At 40.3% G+C, this 25,018-nt stretch overlaps 1 protein-coding gene across 1 annotated transcript in view; it reads left to right on the forward strand.

Moving 5' to 3' along the window:
• The window catches only part of MAN2A1 (mannosidase alpha class 2A member 1), a 166,612-nt gene extending 142,003 nt beyond the window's left edge, over positions 1–24,609 (forward strand). The window contains exons 18-22 of the mRNA XM_037032276.1: positions 144–285; positions 2,708–2,841; positions 10,711–10,905; positions 20,198–20,308; positions 21,861–24,609. Of these exons, the coding sequence (XP_036888171.1) occupies positions 144–285; positions 2,708–2,841; positions 10,711–10,905; positions 20,198–20,308; positions 21,861–22,013 (735 nt within the window). The 3' untranslated portion in view covers positions 22,014–24,609. The remainder of the gene's footprint in view (positions 1–143; positions 286–2,707; positions 2,842–10,710; positions 10,906–20,197; positions 20,309–21,860) is intronic.
• Positions 24,610–25,018: the final 409 nt, after the last annotated feature.

Genomic DNA, 25,018 nt, shown 5'->3' on the forward strand with positions numbered 1-25,018 from the left:
AGTTCTAACCTTAAACAATAAAGGAAGCTATTCATTTTTCTCTTTAGAAGGAAAAGTCATCTATAGTCAATACTAATTTTTTAAAGTACATATGTAAATATCACTCAATTGTTTTTAAAAAAGAGAATTGTATGGCCTTACAGATTCAGCCTAGAATGACAATGAGCAAATTGCCTCTTCAAGCAAATGTGTACCCGATGACCACAATGGCTTATATCCAGGATGCCGAGCATCGCTTGACTCTGCTATCTGCTCAGTCTTTAGGTGTATCCAGTTTGAAAAGTGGTGTGTATTGTTTAGACTTTTTTCCTCCCGTAAGTTTCAGTTCCCAGTGCATAGTTTTTCTGCTGGTCACATGTATCAGTTACCTCCAGTCACCAACTTTCTTTTGAGAACCAGACTATTAGTTAACTTTGGTTTTTGTGAGAACAGCATTAAGTGATAGATTAATTTAATCTTAGGTAAAGAACAGAGACCTAAAATTCTGTGAAACTGACTGTTTTTCAAGATAATTTACCTTTCCTGATGGCCCGTTGTTTGCAGAATGGGCTATTGCCATGATTAAGTGGGTGCAGAACCTCAGATAAGTTTCTACAGGTGAATGGTTACAGTTCAAATGAAGGTCCTTCTCTGCATCTCATTCTTCTGCACTACCCCCTGAAAAAACAAACGGAGATGGAAAAGGCGGGGAGAAAGAGGTGACAGACATGACTATAAGGATTCCAAAACAAAGAATGAGATGGAGAAAGGAAATAGTAGGTACTGATTAATTTTTTTAAAAGTTTCAGTTGGGAGGCTTTTGTCTTTTATGATACATACTTTTAATGATCATTTATGAGCTGTCAGTTGGTCTTCTGTACATGCAAAGAGTTGCCAAAGATGAGTGAGCATCTTGAGGAACCAGGCAAACAAGTGAGTGCAGGTGCCTGGTGCATCCTTGGGCACAAACCTACTTTTTATATTAGGCACATATATACATTCTGTACTTGCACACACACACAGAACATACTACTTCCCATTTTTCTTTGTGGCGTTTATTAGACAAAATTATGAACTCATGTCATAAAGACGTGAGTGCAGTTGTAAAACTAATAATGTCCTCATATGAGGGATTCGGTCAGGGTGATGGGACTTGAGCAAATTGGCGAGGGCATGTCCAGTGGGGCAGCCACTGCGCAGGCCCAGTATGCAGTCTCCCTGGGAAGGGGCCCAGTGTTGCCAAATGTTTTGGGTTTTGAAGAGCCCAGAAATCTGGAATTTTATGTGAAGTTGCCCAATCTGTAAATGTTGACTTAATTTTTTCAGTATCAGAGCATAAAACATCTTTGTGCCAGATGTGACTCTTGACCTACTCATTTTTAAACCCTGCCTTAAATTCTCAAAGGTAGGCTCCAAACAGAGGATGAGTCATGAGGACTCAAGCAGTCATGGACCAAGCAGTGTTACCTCCCCTCCCTGATAGATATAAGCTGAAAAATAAAGCTCCCTGCCCCTGCCGTGGGCACCCAAACACCCTAGAGTTTGAATAGCTACAAACATAAAAATAATTTTTTGAGTACAGTCCAGGAAATGATTATTTTTACTTATTATATGGACTGACATTTGGAGGCAGGGGAAAGAGTAATTGCTAAGAGATTGATGTACTAATTTGGGTGTGAAGTGATCAAACTCTAATTGTCTTCAGAGGCATGGAGACAATTAGTCCCAGAGGCTGAGGAGCAAGTTCTAGACAGTTGTCTTATAAAATACGAAGGTAGTAACAATGAAAATTCTAACTAACACTGGTCATGTTATATACTGGATACCCAAACTAAGAAAAAAGAAAGAGTTGTTTTGACTATGTAAGAGTAATAGTTATTAAAATCTTTTATGTATTGTTCTTTTATGCTGAATGATCATTTAATAAGTAACAAATTTGAATTTGCTGAATGGATGGATAAATATACATATATTTTTAAAGTATATAAGTTTGGGGAGGTTAGTATAATCTCAAATATATAACTATGACTAGGTTTCTTTTTTTGTTTGGCTTTTTAGTTTGTACTCTCATAACCTAACCATTAGCTTACTATTTAAATTAGAGGATATGTGGCATTATTGCACAGCAAATGAAGGACCCACCTGTGACCCCTTTTTGAGCCAGAAGAGACAGGACTGTGGTGATGCCGTCACATAGTGTTAGGGAGGGAGGGGTTTCAGGGTAGGAGTTACCAAACCCTAAGGCTTCTTCAGAAGACTACCACGTAGTAAGTAACCTAAACCTTATTTCAAGTCCCATGTCGGTCCTGCCCATCTATGTTTGTTTTGTTACTTCATGTGAGATGTTAATTTTGTAATGAACCTCATAAACATTTTTATATTCCAAATGCTGACACCAAAAATTTTGGAGGCTTAATTTACTCTTTAGATTAATTTTTTTAATTTTAGGTTAATTCTTTTTTAAAAATTTTAATTTTGGTCAGTCCTGTTTTAAATTTCTTAGTTTTTACTGGACATTAATGCAGAAAAGCAGAAATATAAATCATGTAGTATGAATATATACTGGTTACTTTAAGCCATTATTGAGAAAAAGCCCATGATACTGTGCGTTGTATAGGTCTGTGTCCTTGACTAGAGGAGAAACTTAAATCGAGGCCGTGCCTGTACTTGCTTGATCCTCAATGTCTGTATTAAATAACCCTGGCCAGTTTCTGTGTTCGTTCCATAGGTCAGATTGAAGTTATCATGGACCGAAGACTCATGCAAGATGATAATCGTGGCCTTGAGCAAGGTGTCCATGATAACAAGATTACAGCTAATTTGTTTCGAATTCTACTAGAAAAAAGAAATGCCGTCAGTACGGTAGGAAAAAAATAACTTGTCACCCACAATTTGAAATGAATGATTTTTCTACTTTTTTACTTTTTACAATTTTTAATATCGAGATATGTTTATAACACTTATTTGATATTCACAAGAAAGAGAACTTCTGTTTTATATATACACACACACGTATATACATATATACTTGTATGTATATGTACATGTGTACATGTATGTGTACATATATACTTATATGTATATGTTTGTGTATATATGTTTATATGGTAAGACTTGCATGTAGGTCATTTTAATTTTTTTCTTATGTAGATAAAAAATAAGGTTAAGGAATCACTTTGGGTGAAATCTGCTGAAATTACTTTTGAAAGAGATGAGTTAAAGAATACAGCTTAGTGACATATTTAGGGGAATAAGTTTGATTAGTAAAATTGAATTGAAACCTTGGTGTCTTTATTCTCACCTTAGAACTCATCTATTGGAAATGGTTTTACTTGTCTGTCTTCTTGTTCAGTTTTCATTCTTCAAAGCAAAGGTCCAGCATTCCATGTTAAGGTCTCGCCGAAGCTCTGACGTGTCAGGACACGAACCTGTCTGACATTGTGCTGCTTCAAGGGCCAGTGGAGCTCCTCAGACTCCTTTGTAAATTCCCGACTACCATCTCATGTCGCCCTAGACATGGCTCTTTTTCTCTTACTTCTCTCTCCCCCTTTCTCCACTCACCATTGCAAGTCTTTCCTGCTACTTCAGCCAGTGACCTCGACGTCTTCTTTACAGAGAGAACACCCATTCGACACTGCTCACAGTTCTAGATACCGAGCATCAGCTCCCTCCCTTTCTTCCCTCACGTTGCAGTAGAGCTGTTCACCTTCCTTTCATCGTAGGTCAGTCCCTCCACTTGTCCTTGTAACTTGGCCTAATCTCTCCCTTCAGGATCCTGTTAGCAGGCATTCTTCCTCTGTATTCCTCCCTGCCCCTCATAGGAAATCCTTTCTGGTCACTTTTGAACACTTTATTTTCTCCCATTAAAACTTAAAATCGCCCTCACTCAGACTCTTATTTCTAATTTCCCTACACTACTGTACTGTCTCCCTTACCCTGTGAGCCAGAGTTTATGAGATGAGTTTATTTCATCTCTTTCCTCTTACACTGAATTCATTTCAGTCTGGCGTCAGCCTCCATCATACACTTTTGCCGGTGGAGATGCAGCGTATGTTTTCAGTTGTTCACTTACTTCGCCTTTCAGCAGCATTGGACACTGACCGTTGTCACTTCCTAAAACACTGTCTAGCCAGGTTTCTCACATTCAGTAGGTTTTCTTTCCTCCTCTTGGGCAGTTCTTTTATCTCTTATAGTTAACTAGCCATTAAATAATCAGAGCTCTTAAGGCTTAGCCCCAGGCCTGTCCCTTTCTCTTTTTATATGTTGTCCCTCTGCAATCCCTCCTTCTCCCCTGGCTTCAGTGACCACCTCTGTGCATATGGAACCAAAGGTGCATGTCCCATCTACCTGGTAACTTCCTGATATTTCTTTCTACACTTTGAACACCACCTCAGACTCAACATATTGAAAGTCACTCTCAGGATCTCCCCACCCCCCAAAGCCTATCCTTTTCTGCGTTCCTTGGGGACTAGCACTACCTTCCCTCCAGTGAGGACTCCACCTGGGAGTCTTGTTTCATGGACCCTTCTCCCTCACCAGCCCTTTTCTCACAGCAGAGCTCACTAGCACGTGGCTGTCTCATTGCCTCAGTATTTCAAATTTATTAACTAGTTTATTTCGAACACCCTAATCTCAATTATCATCATGTGTTTCCTGGACCTAGGCTTTACATCCACTGTGTTCTCCTTTTTCTGACATGTTTTCCTTAATCTAGAAAGCAGAGTATTTTTGTTTTTTCAAAACCGAATCTAACCTCATTGCCCACCCCCACCCCCACCCTACTTAGCTCATCTGAGGTCTTCNCAGTATTTCAAATTTATTAACTAGTTTATTTCGAACACCCTAATCTCAATTATCATCATGTGTTTCCTGGACCTAGGCTTTACATCCACTGTGTTCTCCTTTTTCTGACATGTTTTCCTTAATCTAGAAAGCAGAGTATTTTTGTTTTTTCAAAACGGAATCTAACCTCATTGCCCACCCCCACCCCCACCCTACTTAGCTCATCTGAGGTCTTCTCATTGCTCTCAGTATAAAAGCCAAAACCCTAGCATGGCCTGCAAGGGCCCCTCATTGTATGGACCCTGCCTGTGCCCCCTCCTCACTGAGCATGACTCCCACTGTTTCTGCTCTGGGCCCAGTGGTTTCCTTTCTATCCTAAGTACTTTCCATGCTCCCTGCCCCCACAGCACCTTTGTACATGTGTTTCATCCTCTTTGCCTAGGGAACTCAGTTCTAGTTCAGATCAGAACTTACTTTGTCAACTGCTGCTGTTGAGCAGGTCAGATCCCCTTCTTCTGTGCTCTCTCATCCATGCAAGTCTCCTTTATGTGTGTATGTGATTATTGGATCATTGCCTTTCTCTTCCTTTGGACAATAAAATCCCTCAAAGTAGGGTCTATATCTCTTTCTGCGTCTAGGTTGTTCCTGGCAGAGGGCCACCCAATATAATAGGTTGGCTAAAAACTCCATTTTTTTTCCATAAAATAAAAGATACATTTTTTTATTTTCACCAAGAACTTTATTGATTTGGATATTTTGAGTATGTTGGTTATCTCCCACATGGTATACCGTTGATTGTTCTCAATTAATGTCTCGATTTGATCACTATCAACTTCAATTGGTCTACCCGATGGACAATTGTCCAGCAAGAAATCTCAAGCATGAAACTTTGCAAACCACTTTTTAAAAATATTTTTATTTATTTATCTTTAGAGGGGAAGGGAAGGAGAGAAGGAGAGAAATATCAATGTATGGTTGCCTCTTGTGAGTCCCCTGCTGGGAACTGGCCTGCAACCCAGGCTTGTGCCCTGACTGGGAATCAAACCGCGATCATTTGGTTCATAGGCCCACGCTCAATCCACTGAGCTACACCAGCCAGGCCACTTTTGACACATTCAATTACAGCACCTTCTCCATACACTGTATGAATCTTTTTTTGCATTTCAGTTGCATTTTTATCTTTCTTGAAATAGTAAAGCATTATATGCCGAAAATATTGTGTATTTTCTTCCATCTTCAATTTAAAGTAACTGCACAAAAAAATCACCAATTTTGATAGTTTTTGTAATGCATGGTGCTATGACAGCTGTCACAATACAATCTAACAAAATTGTTTTGAATGGAGTTCAAAAGTACTAAGGGCTACTAGATCATCTTATGGAAAAAGCCAACAAATCCTATTGGCCAATCCAGCATGTTGTATGAAAGAATACCCAAGTGCATAGATGAATGAGCTGTCAGAGCACACCATGCCGCCACGTTTAACACAGTTACTGCTTGCTGCCTTGTTGTCGTGGGCACATCCAAGTCCCCATGTTAGACTCCATAGACTTGTCTATTTCACTTTCCTGTGCCTCACAGGACCTCTTTGCCTGTGGTAAGCATCCTGTAAGTAAAATACTAGTTGATTGAATGAAATGATAACAGCTAGTTAAAGCAGAGTTCCTCCAATATCTAGAATTTTTCAGGAAAAAGATTTTAATACCAATTTTAGATGTCAAGATTTATACCAGTTCTTGGGACTCGTAGTTTAAATCAATTACTGACAAGATAGCTTAGTTCTTAGGCTGAAACTGCACAGGAAATCCATTGGAGTACTGGCAGCTACTGTCTCTTTCTCCTGAAAATGTTTCTGGCTTTTATGATTTTTCTTTTTATATAGACACTGATTTGTAAAACTTGCTTACTGTGGCAATAGGACTTTTCATGTCAGGTCTATAAAGCTTTCACTTAGAAGTTAAATAATTTGTTTATTCCCTTTCAAAACTCCTTAGAGACTAATTGATTTGAATTTGATCCAGTGTTTTTATAATCCTGTGTTGGTTAAATTTTTCTTTTGCTCAGCTATAGATTCTTGGACTTAAATCAATAATTTCTTTTAAATAAAAAATGAACTAGAAAAGAGGAAATACATTTTATTTTTTAGTGAAATTGATTAAAAAGACATTTGATAAAGAAAGGTCACGTACAATATTAACTTAAATTTTCTAGAAGGTGTTTCTATTTTCAAGTCAGGCTTAAAGTCTAAAATGTTGATGGTAGAAACAGAGGTAGGGAGACAGGAAGGCATCTTAGCAGGAAGCCTTGAGCCTGTCTCAACTGCACTGGAATGACTCTGGATGACTAAACAGAAGTCAGTCCTGTTGTCCAGTGTTCCCTCAGAGAGGCGGGCACAATAAGGACTAAAATGATGTGTGGATGCCCAGTAAAGGGCTGTGGCTGTGTGAAGTTGCCTGTCACCCATGGTAGTCACCTAGAAATAAAAAATAAGAATGGCCTCTTTGGCATTGGCCCTTCACAGTTTGTTTCCTTGACGCTTAACGCCCACCATCTTCCTGCTGGCAGCTGCCATGGTCAGGTGGGCACTGAGCTGGACTTAGTACTGGAAGCGTTCACGTGTTACAGTTGTATCATTTCACCTCTGGTTATCAGTTCTTTACATATAAAGAAAGGAAGTTAGGAGAGATGAGATGAAAAACTTAAATGCTTACGGGGCTCAGGAGACTGATGGCGTGAGGGAGGTTGGTCAGGTTTAAGGGCAAAAACTTAAGTTAGGCGACCAGAGGGTGGTGGCGAACATAACCCGAAGCCCACCAAGAAGCCACAACTCAGCCCCAGCTGACTCTTCCCACAAGGGCATGTAAAGGCCCAGTGTGACTTGAATTTTCACTGTTTTGGATAAAAATTTTTAAAAAGCTTAATAGTTTGGGGAAGTTTTTATTATTGTCACTGATGATTTTAATGTGAAATCTCCTGGACTTTTTTTTCCTGTAATTGAGAATTGGCTGGAAAACAAACAACTTTTTAATACCATCCAGACCTACCAAAATATTTCTATAGGCAAATTAGGCCCACAACCTACCATACTTTTCAGCTCTGTCCTACATGATATTTATCTCTAAATCTTTAGATTCGATGTATTTTCATTTTTTCTCCTTTTTCCCTCTATCTTTTTTACTTCGTCTTCCCCCTCAACACACACAATATTTTTCTCTCATTTATTTATATTGCATTTGCTTGTTAATAGATGACATTCAACAAATATTATCCAGTTCTCACCGTGCATCCAGTCATACTGAATAAAAAAGTGACCAAACAATGATCCCTCACTATCTTATATAATTTAGCAGGTTTTGATGTGGGTGAAATGGAAACCTTTGATGTTTAGGAATCAGATAATCCAAGTGGGCCTCATGATGGGCACCAAGGAGCCTGGCAAGAAGTTTGACTTACACAATAAGAGCTGGAACCCAATGGAGAAGATCTTAACTTGGTGTGGTTTGGATCAGAATATGCTTAAAACTATTTTAATTTCACACATGCTGCAAGGAGAAAGCTAGATTTGCAGTCTGAAGCCTCCCAACCAAGAAACCAAATCATGTTTATAATAGTGTATTAGTTACTACATACAAAGCTGGGGACTTCATTTATAGCTCAGATACTTAAACTTGTTATATAAACTTTGGGTTTATCATAAAGGTTACAGTTCAAAAATTAACCTGTCCAGGAAGTTAATCAAAATAGTGGTAATCTCTACAGTTAAATATCTTGTTGAGCACCTGTTGCTATAAATATGTTAAGAAAGGGTGTGAATGGTGGAACCTGGGCATCTTCCAGCCCTGCTGTCTGTCCCCGGTGCTCTTACTGTGCTGAGCTACCACTCTCCTATTAATATAAACTTCCTTCCTTATCTTGCCGAGGACTATTAATAGATAAGTTCTTGAAATCTCATAGTACTTAAGACCTTGCTTCCTTTGACAAGACTTTTCATGGACATGTTTTTCAGTCTGAACCCTGTTTCTTTAAATCCAAAACTAGTTAAAAGGGGAAGGCTTATACTTTTGATTCTGTGTCTTCAAGAAGTTGGAAGGGTGTCTGCAGTGGCAGTTCTCAGCACAGGGCCCCAGGACAATGTGGGGCTGACTACGTGAGCTTCGCCTGGCAGGGAGTGGTGTTTAAGTGACACCTTTCTGGGGCCTCACCCCACCTAGGAAATCTATGCTTTTTTAAAGTTCCCCAGACCATTCTGATGTGTGATCAGTTTGGAGGAAGCACTGAGGGTTAGATGAACTGATTTGGGTTTGGAGGAAAGGTAAATGTACACATTACAACTTCTAACACAGAGATAATCCATCAGGAAATGCCCCACCTTCTCACTCAAGTGCCCTGGGATTCCTCCGAAAGCACAGAACAAAGTCAGGGAGCTTTTTCTGAATGGTTCTTGACCTAGAACGCACTTAATGCCTGCTGATCTGATAAGGCAGGTGTTTTCCTTTGTGTTAGAATCTTTTATCTCTGTTAGTCAAAGGTGATTTGTCAGCAATTCTGACCTAGATTATGAAGTGTTTTGATCTTGGAGTGTATTTAAAGTGTCTTGTTGAAAATGTTCCCTCTGTTCATGTTATTCTGTGAGCAGCATTAAATTTCAGTATTGTTGGAGAATATTATTTTATGCGCTTTATTTAATCTTTCCTGAGAAAATGTGGAATGGATACATTTTTTTGACAAGTCTTTCAGACCTCATATTTTTTGTCAGTATCTTAAGAATTCTCTGTCCCTCTGCCGCCTTAGAACTGTTTTTCTCTTTCCCTGGTCTAAATTGTAATGACATACACAGTTTGCTACTGGCAAGATGCTTATCACTCTTCACTATAGCACCCTCTGTTCAATGCTAATCTGACATTCTGAATTTTAAGCTCTGTATCTTCTGTAAGTCCTGTCTTTTCACACAGATTAGTAGCCAAGCCTTTCACTTGGAAAAAAGGGTACAGCATCAGAAAATATCAGTGAAATAGTCACGTAAAAGAATAAGATACAAAATTAAATTTACTACAAGTGTCACTGATGAACAAAAGACCTTTCTACATAAATTATTTTCGCAGTGTTTCTCTGTGTCTGCTTTTACACATTAGGTATGATCAGTTAAGGTTCTGCTTAGTTGTTGACTTAATTCATTAGATTTGTTGTCCACCTTTGTGTGTCCCCAGACCTGGTAGACTTATTTAAAATTAGAACATGCTGAAATGCTTGCCTCCAAGTATACACCATAGCAAAGACTGAAGCATTTTTAAATTATACTGAATAATTGTGTGTCATATAAATGTATGATAACTATTGTATAACATATATAACAGTTCCCGTTTGGGGAATAAAGTAGAGGGAAGCAATTGACAATGATTTCTTTGATTTAAAGAAAACAGGTGATCTAGATATGCCACCGTGTTATATAAACACCTGATTTATTTTGAGAGTTTAAAAAAAACCTGTCATTGGGTAGCATTTATGAAACATAGCTTGGGATTAACCTTTACGGTTTAGTTAAGTGTATTAATGAAACCAGGAGAATGTGATGAGAAAAACCTGAGGGAAAGAGGCAACATCTAATGATGTGCGAGACACATGAGCATCTCCATCCATCCACTTGAAGAATTTTTTGGTAGGTTGAGAAAGAGTTTCATGTTTATGGAAAACATCGTCAGGATTTTTAGTATTAAAGCAATGGAAAAAGGATATTACTAATGAATTAAGTGGACACTATTCATTTTCTTGTATTGCTTGGCTATCTGTAATCTGCTATGTATTTTCTATAACTTATTAATAAAATATAAGAAAATCAAAGTATTTATATATTTTTATATCTCTTTCTATTTAAGTCCTATCAGGTAATTCAGTTAATATCATGAGAACTACAAATGTGTAACTCTTATGAATTTTTGCTTTTACTTATAGGAGGAAGACAAGAAGCCGGTCAGTTATCCTTCTCTCCTCAGCCACATAACTTCTTCTTTCCTGAATCACCCTGTCCTAACAATGACAGAGAAGATCCCCATGCCCACCCTTCAGCTGCTGAGTGAATTCTCCCCGTTACTGTCATCTTTTCCTTGTGACATTCATCTGCTTAATCTGAGGACAATACAGTCAAAGGTATTTCCCAAAATCTATAAAAATTCACTGTTTGTAATATACCTGGGATAAGGATATATGAAAAAAAGATACTGTAAGTTTTACTGTGCATCAAGGACTGATTAAGGGGAGTTGACTTTTTGGCAAAATTATTTGTTGTTCTGTAGTTTAAAGCATACCCCAGTACCAGTGTATTTCATTCTCAGAAAAGCTCTGTGTGGTGAGTGGATCAGGGATAACATCTTTCTTGTTCGTGTGGCTAAGGTGGCTAACGCTTTCCTGAGGTCACATAATTTATAGGTGGGAGAGCCAGGCCTTCGGATCAGCTGTGCTGGCATTTTCCCTTCATTTATTCTTATTAGCCAGTGTTTCTTGAGAGTTAGAGAAGTAGAAAGCATAACATTTAATTCTGTAGCAGAGGCTTTGTACATTTGTATCTTTCCCCTGAAAATTACTGCAACCTATACCTTCTCCCTCAAGTAACAACTATTGGGAGAAAAATAAAAATTTACTAAAGAGAACAAGGGTAATTGCTATTAGGGATGGGATTTTAATTCAGTTAGACTGCTTTAGTTCAGAAGCTGGGTAGGGCAAAAGGGTTTTACAGTTGTGAGTACGTGAAACAGGGCTTATTCTCGTATTATTATATATTATTATTTTTCATGCAAACAACTGTAAGCCTACTTTTCCCCCACCGTGTATATGCCTACTTTTAAAGTCAGTAATTGCATTTGAAAAGAATAAAGATTAGACATTTGATATCATTTTTATGTTTTGTAGGTCTGTTTTGATATTGTGAATTGACATACTCTTATTGGAAATAGTAAATGGTTGTGGATTCTGTGGGAAATATCTTATAATAAATGTCCTGAGTAAGAGGAGAATATTAATGTTTGAAGACACCATAGGAGATGAAAAATGTTTAAGAACAAACCACATAAAGCCCTGGCTGGGTAGCTCATTTGCTTAGAGCATTGTCCAGATGCTCCAAGATTGTACATTCAGTCCCCAGCCAGGGCACATACACAGATCAACCAATGAATGTGTAAATAAGTGGAAAAATAAATCACTGTTTCTCTCTGAGTCCCTTTCTTTTCCTTCCTTTCTCTTTCTAAAATCAATACATTTTTAAAAAGAAAAGAAAAAAACACTAATGCAAACCAAATAAAGTGTAGGAATTAACTCCTACAAGTTTAGACAGCTAGAGCTTTTAAAATGGTATGTTCAAGATAAAGAACTTAATGCTCTACTATGTAAGAAAATATATATGGCTTGTAGTAATGAATATAAGTGAATGCTAGAGGCCTTTGTGCATATCTCTATGTATCTATGCATATCTATGTATCACAAAGCTCTTTGATCCTGTGAGTGAACTTGTAGGCTTTATCTCATACCTGCTAGGAGCCAGTGACCGCTAAAGGTACTAGGGATGTAGTCATGAACAAATAGACAAAAACCTTTCCTGACGTCACATAATTTATAGGTGGGACATAATTTACTGCTTTCCAGACCTTAGAGTCTAGTGGAAGAAGAAAAAGTAATTAAAGAAGAAAAATAAAAGAAACACTTAAGATGTTAGATGGTGGTAAGTGTTCTGGAGGAAAAAGGGAAGGAATGGAGATTCTAGAAAGTGATACAAGTTTGAATGGAGTGGTAGGAGGGGGCCTCACAGAAATGGTGGTAATGAGAAAAAATTACATGGAGGAGGTCAGGGAACAAGAGACTCAATGCAGATTTCTGGGGGAAGAGGGGTCCAGGCAAAGCTAAGAGCAAGTGTAAAGGCCTGAAAGCCGAAGGTGCATTCAGGATGCACACTGAGCTTTTCTTTGATTCCTTCGTGGGTCTACTTTTTGAGTTATGGAAAATCCACACCAGAGATGGATCGCCTCCCAGAGGTAACCTGCTGTTAATTCAGGGGGTGAACTGAGAGAAGGGATAGAGTGGAGGGCCTCACATGGCCACCTCTGAGCCGAGGTGGTGGAGGACATTAGCTGCTTAAGGGATCTGAAGGCTTCTGGAACACATAATAGCTACTCTTTCTTACTACTAGATGATTCCTTCCCAAAATTATTTGAAAGTGGTTGTTTTTTGGAGGCAGCTTCAGCTAAATAGAGGAAGTGAATTAACCTCTACAATCCAAGGCTGGTACTTGTTTTCCAGATCACTTCTTTTTAGTGATTACCTGCTTCTTCCATGCTTCCTGCTGTTGGCTACCTTCCTGTCATACAAATCTAATCACTTCCCAGATTAAAAGTGTCATTGTCTACCACCCTGGTTCAACCCTTGAGCATTCAGGCCTTCTACAGTCTGGCATCCATTCACTGGCCACTTGGCTTCCCATTGCTCTTCTCACCTTTGGACAGGTATGCCACCTGCAGGCTGAGTGACTGCTGCCTCAGCTACCACTTATAAAATGGGGCTGGTATCAGATATGCCTGCTTTTGGGTCTTTTGCAAGACACACATAAAATAATGCTGTGTAAGCCCTCTGAAATAGAAGTGTTTTGTAAACATACTTTGTAATCCTGATGGTGCCTGCTGGGTTTGCCAACTCAGATGCAAACTAGGGTTTTAGCAGAGGGAGTAGAAAGCAATTTAACAATGTGGATATTTGACCAAAAGAAAAAAGACTAAAATGTTAATGCCTGATAATAACTACTATGCTGCTGGCACACAATTGGAGCTAAATATTTGGGACTGTTGTGCATTATCATATTAATTGTTGCCAGTTTTTATATTAGCCTTTGACTTTTACCACGTATTTCCAGTGGTTGTTTTAGCTCTCTAATAATCCAAGAGGATTGATTAGTCCATTCAGAAATACTTCTTTAAAGAACTGTTCTCTGTCCCCTATTAACGTCTGATGATAGGAGGATGATCATTGAAGGAAGCTGATGGTAGGTATTGATTGGAAGAAGCTTAGTACTTAAGTTATGTCAAGGGTAAGTCCATGGTTATACTGAAAAACACAAATTACTGAATAAATTCAGAAGCCTGACCCATGCATTTTGGATTGTGTTCTTATTTTTGTGTGCTATCAGCTCCAAACATATAATTATTTCTTCATTTGAAGATCGCATTGAATTTTTCCCACTGAAATACAAATTCAGTTTACCCTTGAACAATGCAGTGTTTGGGGGTCGTCCACCCATCCAGTTGAAAATCCACATACAATCCTAATTGGCCCTTCACAAACGCGGATGTGAGCTGTGCAATAGGGCTGAGTGGGCCCATTGAAAAACATCTGTATGTAAGTGGACCCATGCAGTTCAGACCCACATTGTACAAGTGTCTGCTATAATGTCAGCCTTCAGGTCGGGTTCTAAGCAAGACCAGAGGTCTGCATGGCTTGTGTGTGAGTAAGCATTCTCTCTCTTTTTTTTTTAAAGATTTTGTTTATTTACTTTTAGACAGAAGGGAAATGAGGGAGAAAGAGAGGGAGAGAAACATCAATGTGTGGTTGCCTCTCATGTGTCCCCTACCAGGGACCTGGCCTGCAACCCAGGCATGTGCCCTGACTGGGAATCAAACCGGCAGCTCTTTGCTTCCAAGGTCAATCCACTGAGCTACTCTAGCCAGGGCTGAGTAAGCATTCTCTTTACCACCACTTCATACTATTTTCATGATAAATTTGTCTGAGGACTAACCACCTTGGACTGGTAAGACTTCATCTCTCTTCCAGCCTGACCTCCTTCATCAATAGGATAATGAGGGTGTACCTGCTTCCCCATCCTCTCAGCCCCTGTCTGAAGGTTCTTCAGTTCTACACCTCAGCCGGTGTCCCTTGCTCCTCATGGAGAAAGGAGTTATGAGCTCCAGGAATAGTCGGGGAGTGTGCCAACCCACTGAGGTGGCTTGGTCCAGACAGCAGTCCTCAGAGCCACTCTGTCCAGATCACACTAGGGGGATTTGAGAAAAAGAGATTTTTTCTAAATGTCCTCATCTCTGAGATTCTGATTGTGTAGGTCTGAGGTGGAAAGCATAGGATTTAGTAATTTTTTTAAAACTCTCAGATTGGGAAACTAAGGGCTAGAGAGATTAAAGGGTCAATGGTTAAGTGAGTAGATGAAGACTACCTGAGGCAATGCTAGAATCGGGACCTACCCCTGGTCTCCTGAATCTGAATGCTGTGTGTTGCCTCAGGGGGTAGTACTGGACTTTCTGAGAGTCCAGAAAACTCTAGACTAAAGCTCTTCCTCAAAGTACGTTTTCAGGAATTGTTCTACATTGGTAATGAGCTTGGGTTTTTATATAAGCTGTATCTTGGTTTTCTAATTTATATGTGTTTTTGGAAGAAAATAATTTTGTCGTAGATTTGCAGTCAGGTAAAAAGGGAAGATCATCTCCTGAAATCCTGCCTCTCTGCAGGCCATGCGCCCCAGCACATTCCCGCCACTGTCTAGGGACTCAACTGTCAGTCTTCTCGTCCTGGAGGCCCAACCTCCCACTGTCTTTTCTTTGTCACCTCCCTTTTCTTGCCCTATCAGGGGCTTGAGACATTAAAGTTTCTGAAAAAGTTTGAAAACTAGAACAGGAGCACCACTCAGGTGTACTAAACAGGAAAGCCTTATCATTAGGAAAAGGTAGTGATTGAGAGAGAAAGAAGTCTTGGTAGAGAAGATGCTGGAATAATCTCACAGGGGGAGGAATCATGGGTCAGGATTCAATAGGCTGGAATTGTAGGTGCTGACATTCTGGGCACAAGAAAGAGCTTGACTGAGCTGTTCAGCTGGGCTTCACGGAGCCGGTCTGCTTTGGACAGCAGTACGTGATTCAGTGTCTTCTAGATTGTTTCCACTGCTGTATGCTCAGCTGTGTTTTTATTTATTCATGTATGTATGTATTTATATCTACATCTACCTTTATACCTATGTCTGTACCTATGTCTGTACCTATGTTTGTTTAAATCTATTTCTCTGTGGAATTTCTTTTGATTTGTGCTGAACTGTGTTTTGCAAATAGTTAACCAATCATTTCAACATCAGCACCACTTATTGAGTAAGATTTTCTCTTCTGACTTATTTATACCACCCTCTTCTTATAAAAGGCAGTTTAAAGTTTTTGCTTTATTTTGCCTTTCTTTTAAAAAATTGATTGGTGCTTTATTGATCTCCCTAGCGTCTGGGAAGGTGAAAATTGTGGGAAAAAATTCTCTTTGTTGTACATATCTAAGAACCGCCATTCACCTTCCCCTTTCTGTCTTGTTATCTTGTTGATCAAAGCAGGATAACTGTTATTGGCTATTTTAATGAGTGCCCTGGAAAATGAATTTCTGCTGGCTTTGTCGTGTCTCCGAACTTAATGACACACCTTTCTAACCTTTCCAGATGTCAGAATGCACTGAAATATGAGTGTTGTTAGGCATTTTCAAAGCATCTGAGCAGGTTGGAGAGATTTTTCTCACTAGGTGTTTAAGCATGCCTTCGTCTGTACACACCTTACACAGTCTAGGAGGAGGGTTGGGTCACATTCCTCCTGGAGAGCTGGTCAAATCTATAGACTCTCATCCTCAGAAAAAATGTGTACGTAGATGTTTACTATAATTGCCAGGAATTTACTGATTTATGAACTGTACATTACTAATAAGCAAATTAAGTTTCTTTGGGTGTGAGACAGGAATAGCGTAACTCTCACATTTTGATTTCTCACACACTTCAGTAGAGGGATATTTGCCTGTATTCTCAGGAAAGACTGTGATGTACATGTGTAATTCTCAGCTTGACCTTAAATTCTGTTTAAGGTCAAGGACAAATGGATGGGTAGGTTGTGGATGACTAGAAATTACAATTTCTCAAGTTTATTTTCTGAATTGATACACGTCTTGATAAATCAGTTTTAACTCTGCGGGGTTCATCAATTAAATCCTCCCTGTTAGCAGCCTCAGATCAGAGGGTGACCTCCTTTAGTTTATAGTGTTTTGTTGCATTGTGTCCAAAGTGGTTCCCCCTTTTCCTTTCCTAGCTGGCATCTGTGAGCACCGATTCACAGCTGGAGCAAAGGCAGCAGAACGAAGCTGTCAGAAGCCCAGGCTTTGGAGTCAGACTGCCTGGGTTTGAGAGCATCCCGTCTGCTTGCTGTCTGGGTGACATAGAGCAAGTCTCTTAGTTAATTCTCTGAGCCCCAGTTTTCTCATTCATACTGTGGCAGTGAAACTGGAACCCACCTCAGAGAACTTGTGAGGAGTGAGTGAGTCGGTGTTTGAAAGCATGTAGAGCAGCAGCAAGCTCTGAGGAGGCACTGAGTGCCTGACAAGTGAAGGTTCTCACTTGTGACAGTTACATGAGCAGTTGTGGTTGTTACTAATAACAAAGCAAAAGTGTCAGCACATTTTTTATAAATTAGAGACAGTTAAGGTTATTGCCAAAGTAAATCTTGATACCATTTGACTTGTATTCCTTATATACTTTATTAATAATTCCTCAGATTTTTCAAAACAACATACCTAACGCTGTCTCCATGGCGAGCATTACACTAAGCGCTGTACACGAGTGTTAGTTGGCTCTCACAACACTGTGAAGGTAGGCGGTGCGGTACTGCGCCTCGTCTTAGACAGGAGGAAACTCACTGGCCTAGAGGCGATAGGCAACTGTTCGAGGTCACTCAGCCAGTAAATGGAGGTGCTGGGAGGCACAGCCCTGCGTCTCGGACTCCAGTTCCTCATCCAGAACCTTATCCTGCCTCCTCTGTGGGGACAGGAGGAGAGTGATACTGTGGAAAATGTTGGGGGACACACTGCCTTATTTCTCTTGTCTACTGAGTAATAATGGGGCACCCATGGAAGGATATATCCACCAACCATTCGTGGGAAAAGATCATGAAGGGCTAATGTAGAGTCATTAGAGGTAATTGCTATTCAAGTATGAGAGAGAACACTTTGTGATAGGGATGTTCCTGTACACTTAAATATAGTAAGGCAAGCTTGTATACCCCCTCAACTACTTTAAATGTTGTTGAAGATGAAATGAGTTAATCTGTGAAAAGCACTCTGCACAGAGTCTGGCACACAGTGAAATGCTCAATAAGTGTTAGCTGCAATTACTGTTATTATCCCTGTGGTTGGCCCTTGATCCTCAGAGGGGCTGTTCAGAAGTCTAACCTAGTTCCTGGGATTTTCAGAGGTTAAGTGATATATACAGAGTCACATAACTGGTTTGAGGTGGAAGCAACCCTTGCCTCTGACCCAGCTTCCTCTAAACCCCATGGCTTTGTTCTGCCAGCAGACCCCCTCCCCCACCCCACCCCACCCCACCCCCCCGTTCCTGGAGAAGCCCCGGCAGCCTGCTTAGTCTGTGAGCTTCACGTTAGTTTATCCCCTGAAACGAGTTCTATAATGGATGTTCCCCGTGCGGCCCTGGAACACCCAAGCCTGCCTGTGGGGATTCAGCTGCAGCTGTGGTCTGAGCTGTTTTACAAAGACCCCCCGTCTGTCACTCACCCAGCCCCGTGCATGGTGCAGTTTCAAAATTTGTGAAATTTCTTTCCCACACCTTCCTTCTTTTCTGAGGTCCAGATATTACTTATATGTTAATGAATGGAAAAACAGGTCTTTTAAAATCTGATTCCTCTCATGGAGCATACAGTGTGACTACATGGAGTTTTTCAGCAGGTTGGCTCACACTGACTCCCTGAAGAGGGAGGCATGCTGAGCTCCGTTTACTGGGGTGAGGGGACTGGTGCGTGGGAAAATCAAATGACTACCCCAAGGTTTCACAGTGGGCACGTGACGGACTTATCTTTGTTATTCTTCTGGAGCTCCTGTTTATTATAAATGATTGCTTTTCATATGTGCCGTTTTCATGCAGTTTTGAGACTGTGAAATTTACAGAAACTTTATTAGAAATCTTCACCCTGTGATTTAAACTTGGCTCTGTGTATCATGGGGTCCTGCAATGACTCAGAATTCCTTAAATGACTTTTTTCTCTCCCCTCAAGCAAAATCTTAGCAGTATCATTGCAAAATACCAGTATGAAATGTCAAAAAACAGGTTACACCAGCCAGGAATCTGGGGTGAGGACAGCTTTAAATTGTTCAGGCACATTAAAATCAAATTTGTGGTGGGAATACTGGCAGCTGGTCAGAAAAGATGTCTCTGTGACACATTAAAAAATCTTATCCCCCAGGCAGCATGATCAAGAATTGCGGTGTATTCGTACCCGTGGCCACAGGAGAGAAAAGGGGGTCCTTTTCAACACAGTGGCAGTGCCAGGCAGCACACGGCCCTGCTTGAACAACTACACACTTCTCCACTTTTCCAAGGAGTTTTAATTCATTTTGCTATTGTCATAAACATGTTCCCCCTTTAGGAAACAAACTTTTAAAGATATTTGTAATTTAAAATATTCAAAGACTTGAGCTACTCATGGTCCTGACTTAAATAGATGCAAGAAGTTTTACTGCATGAAGGTGTGTACAGGGACACCTGGGAGATACTGCAGTTCGGTTGCAGACCACCGCAATAAAGTGGGTATCACGATAAAGCAAGTGGTCACGTGCATATTTTTGTTTCTCAGCGCATATCCTTGACACAGGGTAGCCACAAACCTCCAATTTGTTCAAAAAAAGAAAAAAGTATCTGTGAAGGGCAGTAAAGCAAAGGGCAGTAAAACAAGGTGTGCCAGTACTGAGCCCTGTAGCTCACGTGCCGTGTTTGGCATTTTCCTTCATGCCTGCACAGGAAGCGTAGCTTCTATAATGTGAATTTAAATGATACACCAAGCTAATAAATGTGGTTGGACTAGCAAGTGAGAAGCATGACTAATTCAGATGTCTCCTATATAAAAATAATGAACCAATACATTAAAGATTAAAAATGTTAATGCAATTAGCAAAAATTAGTATTCAGTGAAGAAGCATGTTTCAGTTTTAAGGTGGAGGATACGTCGTCATTCAGTGACCAGATGAGGACTAAATTTAGGTGCACATTAAAAATCTTACCTCCTAGAGAGGATGATCCAGAACTTCATTCAACTGATGTATACATTCAAAATAAAAGTGAAATGCTTTATTTGAAGAAACTTGGTAAAATGGTATGTAATACGTGGACCACAGGAAATCCAAGTCCTCAACAACTGTGGGGAAAGCAAGGCATGAGATGACTGAATAAAGAACCGGGATCGTAATACACCTGACTCCCCCCGGTCGGTGGTGGACAGGCCCAGTGAACGTGGAACCTGAGGGGAAATGCCATTTGCCCGGCTGCGCGGCTGAATAGAATGGGCCTTTGTGCTTTGGGGATGCTGACACCAGGGAAGTGTGCAGCAGTGACAGTACCTGCTTTAATGGCCCTGCGCGTTGGCACTCTGCTCATCTGCAGGTGGACGGCAAGCACTCCGGCGAGGCCGCCTTGATCCTCCACAGGAAGGGGTTCGACTGCCGCTTCTCCGCCAGAGGCACGGGGCTGCTTTGTTCCACCACCCGGGGAAAGGTGAGCCGAAAGTGGGTGTGTGTCGAGTTAGTGTGCTTTGAAATCCTTCCTTTTTGACAGTAAGATAATGTGTCATTGCCTCTTCATTGATTTGTTCCCCTCAGCTGCAAATTAGCTCAAGTCTCTGCATCTTAAGAAAGCGTATTCTCACCCTTTAGACTCCTCTCCTTGTCAGCATCAAAATGCATAGTCAGAACACGTGCATGTTTGGAAACAATGCCCTCATTGATTCTTAGGCCTTCCGTTTCCAACCTATGAAACACCCTCTCCCACCCCACCCCTATGTTTTCTCTTTTCTTGGATGTACTTAAGTATGATGTAGTTCAGGATGGCAAACCCAAGTCCTGGGGTGGCCAAGACAAGTTTTATTAAGTGAATGGGGGTGGCAGTAGAGAAGCAACAGGAGTGTGAGACTGTGGCCAGTGAGATAATTCAACCACTGCCCCAAGGCAGATCTTCTTAGCGTCCCTCAGTTGTTTCCTGTGCACACGTGCAGGTCTAGATTTTCTGTGACGCTGCATTGGCTCGTGAGGCCATACAGTGCAGGCCAAACCTCTGACGGCTGCCTGAAGACTGCCCGTTTTTTATTTCTCTTCAAGTTGGTCTTCCTGACAATTCCACCAAGCCTCTCCCTAGGAGAAAACAAACCTCCAGTCGCCAGCTCCTCTCTCTTGGAGCAGGCTGTAACCCAGAGAATGCAATTGGGCCGGTTCTAGTGCCCGGGCAGGTCTGCCCCACCAGGCAGCGCAGCTGACCCAGCTCTTCTCCTGCACATACTATAGACCCGACTCAGCAGATCGGGTTTCAGCCCCACGGATGAGCATGTATATAGGGTCTGCAAAAAAGAGAAAGTGCAGTAAGGGCCCTAAATTTACATAGATAAGCTTTTCCATTTCTTTTACCTCATCATTTCATGGAGTTGGTGCTGGGAAAGCACCAATGTTTATTATTTTTTTATTATTTTTAAAATTATATCTGTATCTCTACCTGTCTTATTGTTGATCTGAATATACTTGGTTGTGAGCATTTGTATTCAAACGTTAAGGCTTTGACCCCGAAGGGGGCTGTGCAATCCAGAGGGACCTATTCATACAGCCTCCCCACCCTATAAATGAGACTCAGGGACATGATGAGCCTTCCAGGGGGCAGGCTCTGCCCCCTCAGCTCTGCTGGAACAGGAAAATGGTTGAAAACCACCTGTGTTTGGGGGTAAATGTTGACTGAAAGAGGATGGGGATGTTTTTAAAGTTTCTTGGCCCATAGATGCCCCTGGTTGGTATTGACAAGTGGCCCTGCGTGTGATGTGTTCTCCGGCAGCACAGAAAAGGCAGGCAGGACAAGCCGTCCTCTCCTCGTTCCCATTTTCCTTGTCTCCCCCCAGGGGTGGTCTGTGTGTTTAGTCTCCCGCCCCTCCTCATTAGTTTACTTCAGAGGGACTTCAAACATACTGTTTACTCTGTCCCATTATATTTTTCACTGAAGATAGAGCTGTGTGACTAATCTTTCTTCAGAGCTGATCTAAATGTGCACATTTTTATCATTCACTTTTTAGATACTGATGCAGAAACTTTTTCACAAGTTTACCGTTGTAAGTCTCGTACCTTCATCATTATCCTTGATGCATTCACCTCCAGATGCCCGAAACATAAGTGAGATCAACTTGAGTCCCATGGAAATCAGCACATTTCGAATCCAGTTGAGGTGAACCTGGCTTTCAAATTTGGATTGGGAAGCATTGGCTTTTATACACTTCTTGGTTTGATGTGCAATAGAGAAGCACATTGTTTCAGCTTCTGGCTACTGCGAGAACATGAATTCTGTGATATTTTTTTTTTGAACCAGTACAGTAAGAACAAAAAAGCCATGCTATAAACCTGTTTGTTTATTTGTTTGTTTGTTTAAGTTCCTTCCATTAACCACCACCATTGGTATGATTGGTATGAATCGATGCAACAAATGAAGAAACGTCTAAAGTCAACCTCTCAACAGATTGTATCTCAGGTTAAATGTTAACTAATTATATCTGTGTTGGGGGTTGTGAAGAGATTGTTATGAGTATTCATGTTGTTAATTTAACAAAAATGCCCGTTTTTACCAAAATGGAATAAAAAGCTGGTGGGTAATAGCTAATGGCCAAAATGGTTGCAATCATTCATACAAGTTAGAAAATTTTTATGTGTTGAAATGTGTGGAAAAGTGCAATCCATCAACCCTCATGATACATATAGTTGATTTTCACCCCTGTTTCTAATGTACCACTTGACCCTTCCCTTCCGACCCTTTGTGAAGTGTTTCCAGAGATAGCAGATTTCCCATCATTCATTAGTAGAGAAAGGGGCATATGTTCATTACTTGACAATGTGGGATAGGTGGAATTTATTCCATTGTCACTAAAATAGAATAAGCAATTACGTAGGTACCATAACCTATTTAGGTACCACAAGGTGTCTTTTTACACAGCTCATTTGAATACAGATGTTCTGAAAGGGGGTTTTCTATTTTAAAAATACCATATCAGAATAAATGTGCCTTATTTTTTTATAAGTCTTGTTAAATCTTTTAGTGTCCATATTACCATTTGGGGAAGGGGGGAGGGTAGGCAGGGAGAAGGGTGGGTACTTTCTATGACACATAAATTGTATAATTTTTGCCTAACAATGTGGGCCCCATTCTGATCTGTTTCATTAAATTTGTGGTGACATTACTCTAAACATTTTGACTATTTGAATGTACTGAGATCTCAGAAAACAAAACAAGGGAAACTATTATTAATTAAAATATGCTGCTGCCAAGGAGACTGCAACTTGAAGCAAGGATTCTGTAATGTGCAAACTTCACAACCTATTTCCATTTCCGTGGAGTTAACCATACTGAAGAGAGAATGCTTTAAAATAGACCCTGTTTTGAAACTCAATTATACGTAGCTCACCGTGATTTATCACGTTAGAAAATATGTCTGTGCAGTGAGTTCCAAACCTTCGTGTGTGTGTGACCTCAAAGCGAAGTTCTGAGCCCATGTGCCATTACAAGACTTTTGATAAAATTTGTCTGGGGTCATTGTTAACTTGACATTAAAATAAAAGCACCATTTAGGATATTCAGTTTTACTATAGAGAGCAATGAATGTGTACACTTTTGAATGTTCTCTCTGTGTTAACTAATAAATAGATTATTATCTGACTTTAAACTTCCATTTACCTCCTGTTATTCCAACATCTTTTTTAGAGAAATTAAAACCTAATTTCTCTTTTATCACGTGGTCTGATTAACATTTGGATTTTAATCAAGACGCAGCTCCTAAGATTATTATATTAAATTCATAGACTGATTTTTGCCTTTAATAATTAAGGAAACAATACTGGTGTTGGTAAAGGTATTAAAAGGGAGAAATTTCATGCAATAAACATGTACTGTAAGTTTCCTTCCTCCTTGGGGTGGGGGATAAGCAACTAAATAAAGAAACAAACACTTCCCCTCTGTGGACGTCTACAGATCTTAGGATTGCCAGAAGCAAATTCCAAGAACAAGATTAGTATTTTTATTGCATATTAAATGCAAAGCCTTCCTATGGGAGTCTACTGTGTTCTGTGGTTAATCATTCTGGAAATTCTGATCAGTTGAAATAAAAAATCTTGATGCAATAACAGTGGTTTTGCCACTTCCAGTTGTTGAAGATGGATCTTCCCCATGTCAGTTGGGTCCTAGTGCATGTTGCCACCAACTGCTCACAGGTAGAGCAGAAATTCTCTGTAATGAGCAAGTTTCTGCTCTTTATCTTCATACTAAATTATCAGGGAAATTTCGAGAGGATGCTTTTGCTTTGGGCTCTGGTCAAGAAGTGATTGAACCATTCCGTGTCTCCAGCACGTACTGAAGACCACGCACTTCAGTTGTGAGTTGGTGGCATGTTTGTGTGCCTGGGTTTAGTATGTTTATTATCGCAGATGGTCGGTTGACCAAGGAGTTCGTCACATTTTCTTTTTTTTTTTTTTTGGAAATTTTAATTTGGGTCATAACTTCAGTGTTCGAGAACCCAGCATTCTTGTTTCCTACAAATACTGACTGACATAAAATGCTGTAAAGTGTGTTGTAAAACATTGTAATTACCTTCCCAGGTCTTTGTTGTACTTGTGCCGAGATGTTTTCACATTCCTTTGTCTGGAAGAAGGTCTTTGCTTTTGTTTTCGTTACGTTGCTTCCCTTGGAATCAATAGGTTTTGATATTTTCTCTTGAAAGATTTTATATCTTTTTGGGAATATGTAATATAAGATCTCTAATAAAAGATAAATCTTATCATGTACACTGTCCTGTAGAGTGGTTCTTAAATCCTATTGTGTACACAAAATATATTAAAACTCCTTGAGGGTACCGGGAAGTACTGAGGGCCTGCTCATTCCTTTGTGAGTGAACTCCTTCTTTAGCCCAGTTCTAGTTCGGGAAGATTGTTTTCAAGAGCAAGTGGCAGATGGAGTGGTGGTGAGTTTCCCGTCTGTCACGTTTGAGTTTGGAATCTAGCAACCTTTCCAGCCACACGGTGCTGTGGGTCCTTCTGAGCCAATGAGGAGGATCAGATTGTGATAAGATCCCGTATATTCCATGACAGTGATGAAGAGGAGAATAAGCTGAGGCATGAACCGAGACAGTCTGCGTGAGCTGATCCAGAAGGTGAGGTGCATCGGAGGACTGGCCTGTAGAGGCAGTCAGCCAGC

This window comes from Sturnira hondurensis, unplaced genomic scaffold (assembly GCF_014824575.4).
Source record: "Sturnira hondurensis isolate 20B ecotype Veracruz unplaced genomic scaffold, ASM1482457v3 Scaffold0021354, whole genome shotgun sequence".
Classification (NCBI taxonomy): domain Eukaryota; kingdom Metazoa; phylum Chordata; class Mammalia; order Chiroptera; family Phyllostomidae; genus Sturnira; species Sturnira hondurensis.